This window comes from Nanorana parkeri, unplaced genomic scaffold (assembly GCF_000935625.1).
Source record: "Nanorana parkeri isolate BGI_ZX_2015 unplaced genomic scaffold, ASM93562v1 scaffold844, whole genome shotgun sequence".
In the NCBI taxonomy this organism is placed as follows: Eukaryota; Metazoa; Chordata; class Amphibia; order Anura; family Dicroglossidae; genus Nanorana; species Nanorana parkeri.
The window spans coordinates 462,290-472,220 of NW_017307112.1; the positions used below are offsets into that span (position 1 = coordinate 462,290).

At 40.5% G+C, this 9,931-nt stretch overlaps 1 protein-coding gene across 2 annotated transcripts; it reads left to right on the forward strand.

Moving 5' to 3' along the window:
• The first annotated feature begins 132 nt into the window (after positions 1-132).
• Positions 133-9,650, forward strand: ATOH1 (atonal bHLH transcription factor 1). Of its 2 annotated transcripts, none has more exons than XM_018565406.1 (2): positions 133-148; positions 8,933-9,650. In XM_018565406.1, the coding sequence occupies exon 2, from the start codon at positions 8,952-8,954 to the stop codon at positions 9,648-9,650; it is 699 nt and encodes a 232-aa protein (XP_018420908.1). In that variant the 5' UTR covers positions 133-148; positions 8,933-8,951. The 2 variants fall into 2 exon arrangements, with proteins under 2 accessions (XP_018420908.1, XP_018420909.1); XM_018565407.1 differs by having other exon boundaries at positions 133-142.
• Positions 9,651-9,931: the final 281 nt, after the last annotated feature.

Here is a 9,931-nt window from a genome sequence, read left to right on the forward strand (position 1 = left end):
CAGTATATGTTATGGTGTTGTATTTTATCTTTTATTTAAAACATCCCCTTGTAAAAGGTCAACCAATGAGTTGAAGTCTTCCCTGATTATAAAGTCTATAGATTTATTTGGTTCAATTGTGTGTGGGTGTGTGTGTGTGTGTGTGTGTGTGTACTCTCTTCTGAAGTGCTGATTTAAAAAATGAGTACAGAATGTTTACTTATCCTAGTAAATATGGTTAAATTAAATTGAGGCTGAAATTGCAAGCAAAAACAAAAAAAAGTTATTATCATTTATTAAGTTAAGTGAACCTTAACTTTGCAAAGTTAAAATTTTCTGTTCCTTAAATCGACCTATAAAGTTGAATGGTGTGTCTTTCTGTCTCTTGTTGGCTCTCAAATTTTCTCTTTTATAGATATTTTTTAGTATTTAAAGCATGAATAATAATAATAATAACAATAATAATAATAATTATTATTATTGTTGTTGTCCTTATTATTATTATTAATAATATTATTTATGCTTACTACATACTAAATAAAAGCTATAGACAAGAAAATGAGAGCCAACAGGAGACAGAAAGACACACACACACACCTTCCAACTTTATAGGTCGATTTCCCAAAGAAATATTATTATTATTGATGATTATTATTATTAATCATCATTGTAAGATAATAAACAATTTCAGATCATTATTTTTAGATATTAAACAATTTCAGTTAAGTGGAGCCTTTCCCCTATTAACCTTCAAGCTCCATAAGGTCCATTTACAGCAAAGCTTGCCATTTTCCTCCCTTTTTTCTGTCTTGCTACAAACATGTATCAGTGGAGAAACAAAGCTTACAGTCGTGAACAGAACTGCCTTTCATGCACTGTGAAAACGGGCTGGAAATTCGATTACAGGTGAAATGGCCAAACAAGGCAGGTTGAAGAACACAAATGAAAGATTTAACAACATAACTATTATGGAAGGGGAAAGATCAAACTTTCAACTCAAAATGTTAAGCAGGGCTATCAATGGTAGATTACAGAGATTACTTTCTTTGGGGATCTGTAGGGACTTCCTTGGGAATCCAGAGGTAACAAAGGAGAATTGTGAGAGCCAGAGACCTAACGCTGCTTAACCTGCCTGTGCGCGCTTGTTAGCAGTCTCTGCTAGAAATGTATCTTTTAAATGTATCACTGGTAACTGTTATCTGAAATCTCTTTCTCCCATTTCCAACACTTGTTTGTACAGGTGGAAAGGTCACTACTTCTGTGACCAATTCAGCCTGCCTTGGGAATCTGCGCTTGATCAAATGAAAGATATGTATGATAATGCGCGGCAATGTATGCAATGTATGGCAATGTATGGAGAAATACATATATAGAGCAGATAGATAGATAGATAGATAGATAGATAGATAGATAGATAGATAGATAGATAGATAGGATAGATCCAACAGATGCCCTGAACAGACAGAGGGGTTCTGATTTTTCATTTTTAGATAGATAGATAGATAGATAGATAGATAGATAGATAGATAGATAGATAGATAGATAGATAGACAGACAGACAGACAGACAGACAGACAGACAGATAGATAGATAGATAGATAGATAGATAGATAGATAGATAGATAGATATTACATACTTTCAGCCAATCACATTGCATTCCATGTTCATGTTGACAGTACAGGGCATGGAAAAGCTGATCAGCTGCTCAAGGGATCAATTCCCTCTAGTTGACATGGATCAGTGTTTTCCATTTAAACATTATTATTTCAAATGATAGAGCTGTTAAAAGAATAACTAGCATTAGGGAAATGAATGAAATGCGATTGAAACAACTGACACACACCAGTTAGAAAGTACTCATTATGGGCCTCCTTCATACCCACAACTATCAATGCAAAACAGTACGGGGTACAATTCGAAGTATGTGTGTGGTGGGGAGGGGTTGTAGTGGCCTGGAGTATGATTCAAATATCCAGTCCTGTGCATATGTAGTTACACTGTTTCCCTGCACAGCTGTATCAAGCAAACTCCTCAGTCTGATCTATCTTGCCCTCAGTCACCACCAGCAGCAAAGGTGTGGGATGCAGACCGCAGTAACCCCTAGCAACCTGGTAACAGATAACTGAAAGATGGATTCTGGTCGGTTGCCACAGGTTACTGCATTCTACCCTTCTGAATAAGCCTGCATGGCCAGTGCTCTCTGATACCCAAGGATGCTATTTTGGAGTTTGTTATCTTTTTATACTAATCTGCTACTTCATAAGGTGGATTTTATCATTTTTTACTCCTTTTTGGTTTTCTTTAAACCTCTCATTGTAGATGATACAATTCGACAATAAGTGTTGTTCTATTGGCTTATGACAGTCTTATGTGAGGTGGCACTAATGTCTATAACTCTGACTCCAGAGGTTGTACATGAAGGTAATGTCATTATGGCTGTGATGTGGCCACTATGGACTGTTCTGTCGGTTCAGTAGTCAAGCCATGTGCACAGAGAGGGGATGGGGGCTTTTCTTCAGGCTCAGTGGAGCAGTGAGAGGGGCTGATGGAGCGCTGGGCAGTACTAGTCGCAAATTTGCGCTCTGGGAACTCAACAATAACTTTGGAGAGTGGCTGGGTGTGTGTGAATAATACTCAGGAGCCAGAGGAGAAGCCCATGACTCCGACCCCCTGCTAGCATAGCAGACAGTCACAGGACACACACTGCTGGAGCTTGCCAAGCTGGCTGCACAGAGGATGAGCTGGTGCTGAGCCGGGGTCTCGCTTCTCATTGGCTCCCATTCAATAGGACGTGACCCTGACTGTCCTAACTGCACAAGACAATGGTCGCAGGACCTGTCCGGAGCACACAGGGGATCGCTCATCCTGTCCACTCATAAACTGCTAAGCATCTCTACTCCAAGTCTCACAGTTAAATGAGCCAACCTAAAGTCAAAGTGCCTCTGTGTAAGCAGCAGCCATCATCATTAGAGATTGGCAAAAGTGAAATATTAATTTTCACCAAATTCCGGTGAAAATTAAGAGATTTCAGCAAAATGTTCCCATTTCAAGAAATTATTTGGATTCAGTGCTGGAAGGGAAAATGGAGGTGTTTGTTTAAAAGGTTTTTAAGGTTGCAGTTGTATTTAAATGGCACCTGAAGGTGATGGAAGCTACTTTCAGCTATCGTGGACCTTGTGGCAAAAAAAAAAAGAAGACTCTCATTAGCCTCATTATTTTAACATTTTGCTCACAGAAAGAAAAAAAAATCTATAAAAATTAAAAATGAAAGCGAGAGTACAATGAAGATAAGGAAAAGAAACAAATACAGAGAACACCAAGGAGCTCTTTATAAATATATTTCAATATTTTCAAACAGCTTTCAGCCAAGATTCATACATTTGTCTACTTAGATTTAATTGGAAGAAGGTATGAACACATGGGTGAAAGTTGTGTGTATATTGTGTGAAAAGAATTATTTCATTAAATAACTTTTTTTACCTTCAACCAAACTTCATCTTAGCTGCTCAATGAATGAAATGGAGAAATTACATCACAATCTTTAATTCTGATCCCTAATCAGCCATCTAAATGCTAGAAACAACATTTCTGTTTTACTTACTAAAATGAAAGTGTTATATATTCCAACAGGGCTTGGAATATATGTATAACAGTATGTTCCACTTATGCTGTCGGGGGACAATTGTTGCAGGAAGGGGATAATGAGGGTAAGGGTACTCTGGGAAAAAGGTGTAGCTAGTCCTAAACGTTATATATTACCCCGATTCTGGGGAGAAAAGTGATGCAGATCAGACATTGAGGGTCATTTACTATGAGTAAAGGATGCTTATACTTATCAGGGGGAATAAAGAGAAGCGATGGCCACTACAAAACAAGTGGGAGGAATTTACAAAAAAATCAGGAGAGAGAGAGAGATATGACCAAAACATGATCTCTTGTAGGGGATGGGCAGAAATTATGTATGTGGTCTTTTTCTGGCGATCTCCCACACCAATTGATCATGTTCTCATGGCATACAATAAAGGATGAAGTTCTTGTCATCACATAGCATAGGGGATCATGTTCTGGCCACATCATATAATTGGTGATTATGATCTGGCTATTTCATATAAGTGATCATGTTCTGGCCACATCATATAATAAGTGATCATGTTCTGGCCACGTCATATAATAAGTGATCATGATCTGGCCATTTCATATAAGTGATCATGTTCTGGCCACATCATATAATAAATGATCATGTTCTGGCCACGTCATATAATAAGTGATCATGTTCTGGCCACGTCATATAATAAATGATCATGTTCTGGCCATTTCATATAAGTGATCATGTTCTGGCCACGTCATATAATAAGTGATCATGTTCTGGCCATTTCATATAATTGATTATATTCTGGCCACGTCATATAATAAAGTGATTGTGTTCCTGCCATACAGTATAATATAATAAATTGTCGCATTCTGGCCATCTCCTACAACAAGTGATCATGTTCTGGTCATCTCATATAATATGTGATCATGTTCTGGTCATCTCATACAACAAGTGATCATGTTCTGGCCATCTCCTATAATAAGTGATCCTGTTCTGGCCATGTCATATAATAAGTGATCATGTTCTGGCCATTTCATATAAGTGATCATGTTCTGGCCACGTCATATAATACATGAAAAAACAAAGCGATAATGGGACTTTAAAAGTGTCCAATGATGAATGTGGGATAACATGGCTTAGCTTGGTAACAAGACATGATGACTGGTCATAAATATATATAACATAATAAAGATTTTTATTTACATGATCTCAATATACTTAAAAACATTTCATTGGTCTAAAAAGTTACAAACAGTGGATAATAAAAAATTAAATATACCTCCCTGGACTTAGTGCAATTGCATGGTGTATATAATAATGATATATTTAGTAGTAATGGTCATGCATTTGGTGCGTGATTGTCCATACACATTTACAAGGCAAGCATATATTCATCTATAATTGCACTATGCCGGCCCTGGACGCGTTTTGCTCCCTGAAGCTTCCTCAAGAGATTTTTTGGAGGCAAAACTCTTTCATTTCTTTGTAGATCCAAAGCTGAGATAACTCGATTAACAAATATAATAAATAAATAGTAATTCTCAGTGCACATGTACAAATATCTACATTAATATAAGCTCAATCAACTACATACATACCCCGGAGGACTCTAACCAACCAAGAAGGAGAGAGGGTGGCGAGAACAAGTCGGCAAAAGAGCAGGGGGACAGCACATCTATCCTGGAGTTCCTACAATGGTTCAAACCATATATCTATCAAAAATGTAAAAGTTCAATCTTCTAAAAAAACATAAATTATGATCAAATTGATAATTGGCTCATACCAAGTCCACCCATATGGCATTAGTATGAGCACGAATGAAATCACATCCATGGATTAGAGAGAGGAGAAACGCAAGGCATTCCCTCATGTTGGTAAGTACATAGTGTCAAAACAAATCGTATCAGTTGTATCGAAATCTCATATATCATTGACAACTAAAATATGACTCAAATCTAAATAAATCCATTTTATATCCAACATCTCTCTCACATTGACACCACTGGATGCATAACTGGCCAAATTGCTCAAAATAAGTTGTGGATTTGTATGTAAAACACTCTTAATATCTAAATGTCATTTAACTACACTTGAATGCAAAGAAATATTACCTCATTGTAGGAAGGATTTCTCTCCTCGTGCTGTCCAGCCACCCCGCTCCAGCCACAGGTCTCTCCCAACCCCAAATATCCTGCCACATTCAATCACACCACCCCACTGGGTTAGCGTGTGATGCATGTGGCCAGGCTGGGCTAGGTTCGTCACATGCGCCCTAAATAGCGCATCTGGTGAGAGGTTCCCAGTCCAAAACTGGGGCCCCTCCCCCCTGGGCTCATTCACACATTGGGGCAGCTTTAAAATGGACTGCATGGCCCCAATACCCATCCACAACCGCAGATCTCTCCCTCTGCTAGTTGTGACCATACGACAGAGCCCAGGGATACCAGCATATATAACACTTCTCCCCAATTAGTCGGAGATGAAGCGAAACTCAGGTGCCGACCCTCCCCAATTAGATGTAGAAAGGGGATTAACCCGTTTGATCCTGGTCCCATGTCAGAGAGGGCTCTCAGGGATGCCGGACACATCCATGTCCAAGTACAATAAATTCATTAAAAAAAGTGCGTGAATAATGTAAATGTTGTGTATAAAAAAAAAATGATTAAATAAACCTAATTGATATTCATAAATTAGTGCATTGTAAATAAGTTAACCCAATACATATTCATCTAATTCAATGTCTGTGCCAACTCTGATCATCCCAATTCACCTGTTGCTTTATATGATCTATATGAAATTCCTATGAATACTAAGCTTTAATTTTCTTTTTCTTTTTCCTTTTCCTTTTTTAAATTATATTGTTATTATATACACCATGCAATTGCACTAAGTCCAGGGAGGTATATTTAATTGCTTATTATCCACTGTTTGTAACTTTTTAGACCAATGAAATGTTTTTAAGTATATTAAGATCATGTAAATAAAAATCGTTATTATATTATATTAGGGCTGGTAATGATTAAAATTTTTGTGTTCGATTAATTGAGATTTTTTTTAATCGATTAATTTCGATTAATTATAACGCACATACAGATCCAACTACATTGGCCTATGCACATACAGCACAGCAATGAAGTAATAAAATGAACTAGGATCACACTAATCCAGCACGTTATTAATCTCACGTGCCCCACGTGCCCCACGTGCCCCACTCAATATGGCCGTCGCTTGAGTGGGGCAACTCAGAATAATAACGTGCAGGATTAGTGTGATCCTAGTTCATTTTATTACTTCATTGCTGTGCTGTATGTGTATAGGCCAATACCTTGGCTGGCGCTCGTGCAGAACAAGTACTCACGGGCCCAAGTGGCTCCGTCGGCTAACGAAGGGACATTTGCTACCTCACCTGGCCCCCACAGTAAATCATCCAGCAGTGTCACATGGCAGACCCTGTAAAACAATGAATTACCTTGAATGCTGAAGGAATTGATGGGTCTAACGAAGGGAGGGGGGAGGAGTCCGGTGACGTCACGGACAACGTCATATTATAAGTGATCATGTTCTGGCCATGTCATATAATAAATTATCATGTTCTGGCCATTTCATATGTGATCATGTTCTGGCCATGTCATATTATAACTGATCATGTTCTGGCCACGTCATATTATAAGTGATCATGTTCTGGCCATTTCATATAAGTGATCATGTTGTGGCCACGTCATATTATAAGTGATCATGTTCTGGCCACGTCATATAATAAGTGATCATGTTGTGGCCACGTCATATAATAAATGATCATGTTCTGGCCACGTCATATAATAAGTGATCATGTTCTGGCCACGTCATATAATAAATGATCATGTTCTGGCAACGTCATATAATAAATAATCATGCTCTGGCCATTTCATATAATAAATGATCATGTTCTGGCCACGTCATATTATAAGTGATCATGTTCTGGCCACGTCATATAATAAATGATCATGTTCCGGCCACGTCATATAATAAATGATCATGTTCTGGCCACGTCATATAATAAATAATCATGCTCTGGCCATTTCATATAAGTGATCATGTTCTGGCCACGTCATATAATAAGTGATCATGATCTGGCCAGTTCATATAAGTGATCATGTTCTGGCCATGTCATATAATAAGGTGATTGTGTTCCGGCCATACAGTATAATATAATACATTTTCGCATTCTGGCCATCTCCTACAACAAGTGATCATGTTCTGGCCATCTCATATAATATGTGATCCTGTTCTGGCCACGTCATACAACAAGTGATCATGCTCTGGTCATTTATATTGTAAAGTGCTGCACAAACTGTTGGTGCTATATAAATCCTGTATAATAATAATAATAAGTGATCATGTTCTAGTCATATCATACAACAAGTGACCATGTTTTGGCCATCTCATATAATAGGTGATCATGTTCTGGTCATCTACTATAATAAATAATCGTGTTCTGGCGATCTCATATAATAAATGATCATGTTCTGGTCATCTCATATAATAGGTGATCTTGTTCTTGTCATATCCTACAAGAAGTGACCATGTTCTGGCCATTTCCTACAAGTGATCATGCTCTGGACATGTCATATATGGAGTGATCATAATCATGTGATCGTGTTCTGGTCATCTCATATAATAAGTGATCATGGTCTTGTTATTCCATATGGTAAATGGTCATATTCTGGCCATCTCATATAATAAGTGATCATGTTCTGGTCATCTCATATGGTAAATGGTCATATCCTGGCCATCTCATACAATAAGTGATGATGTTCTGGCCATTTCCTACAAGTGATCAAGTTCTGGCCACGTCATATAACAAGTGATCATGATCTGACCACCTCATACAACAAGTGATCACGTTCCGGTCGTCTAATAAGTCTAATAAGTGATCGCGTTGTGTTACATGCAGGGAAATAACCATGTGTCATGCTATAACTCTTTATACTTCCCTGGACTAAGTGGGAGAGGTTCGTACACACCAGCCCTATAAAGTGCTGAACTCAGGACCTGCCACTGATCATCCCCTGGAGTTGGCTGGAAGCTGATTAGACACAGACACTGATCTCTGCACACCGATCACACCCACCCTCACTCCCAAACACACACCGACACTGACTATTGCGCGCTCCCCATTGGCTGACAGCACGCGACACCCCGGGCTTCCATTGGCCGCAGTGACACGCGACAGGCGCGGGGCCTGGATCTAAGGCTGGGGGGGAGGGAGCAGGTGGGGGGAGGAAGGGGGGCTGAGCGGGGCGTGCCGTTTTTAAAGGGGCGCCTCGCCCGCAGCAACCGGAGAGGAGCAGTGTGCCCGCGACCTGTGTGTGTCCGCCGAGGCCCGTCTCAAGTGTCGCCATGTCCCGCTTACTGCCTGCCGACTGGTGCGAGGAGCTGCCCTCCGAACCCTACCTGCTGGATGCCAGCGACCCCCGAGCCTGGCTCTCCAGCCCCTCTCTGCCTACCGCTCCCGACTACCTGATGTCCCAGCCCGGCCGGAGGCACACGGTGTGCGAGCTGTGGAAGCTGAAGGGGCTACAGGTGGAAGAGGAGGAGGACGACGAGGATGAGGACGAAGAGGACGGGTGCCAGCAGAGAGCCCCGTCCGGGAAAGCCCCGAAGGGAGTCCAGAAGCAGCGCAGGCTGGCGGCCAATGCCCGGGAGAGGAGGAGGATGCACGGACTCAACCATGCCTTCGACCAGCTCCGGAATGTCATCCCTTCCTTCAACAATGACAAGAAACTGTCCAAGTACGAGACCCTTCAGATGGCCCAGATCTACATCAATGCTTTATCTGATCTCCTCCAGGTACCCCCCGATCACCCCCAACCCTGCCCTCCCTACGCCGGGCACCCAGCAGGGGAATCCAGGAGGTTCCCGGGGGACTATCCTCTGCCTCTAGACCCCATGAACTACTCCACCCAGAAGGCCATGTCCTCTTCTTCTCCACCTGCTGAGTCTTCAGGAGAAGAGAGCAAAACTTCCCCCAGAGGTCACAGAAGTGATGGAGAGTTCTCCCCACATTCCCACTACAGCGATTCGGATGAGGCCAGCTAAAAATCCAGTGTCAAGGCTGAGCAACATTTACCCACCAGATCCTGCTCTTCACCTGTCACATTGCCATTAACCCCTGCAGTGCCAGGCCGCTGGCAGTGAACGGGTTAACTTCTATATTATATATAGATGCTTATTTTTGTAGTTCTGATCCTGTTTTGTGTAACCATGCCATCCAGTCATGCCATTCTATCTAATTTTGCTCCCTTGATTGAGATATATATATAGATATCTCTCTCTCTCTGTATATAGAGAGAGATATCTATATGTATAGATATATATAT

Excerpts from the sequence above, each read along its gene's own strand:
- ATOH1 (XM_018565406.1), top strand. The coding sequence starts at position 8,952 with ATGTCCCGCTTACTGCCTGCCGACTGGTGCGAGGAGCTGCCCTCCGAA.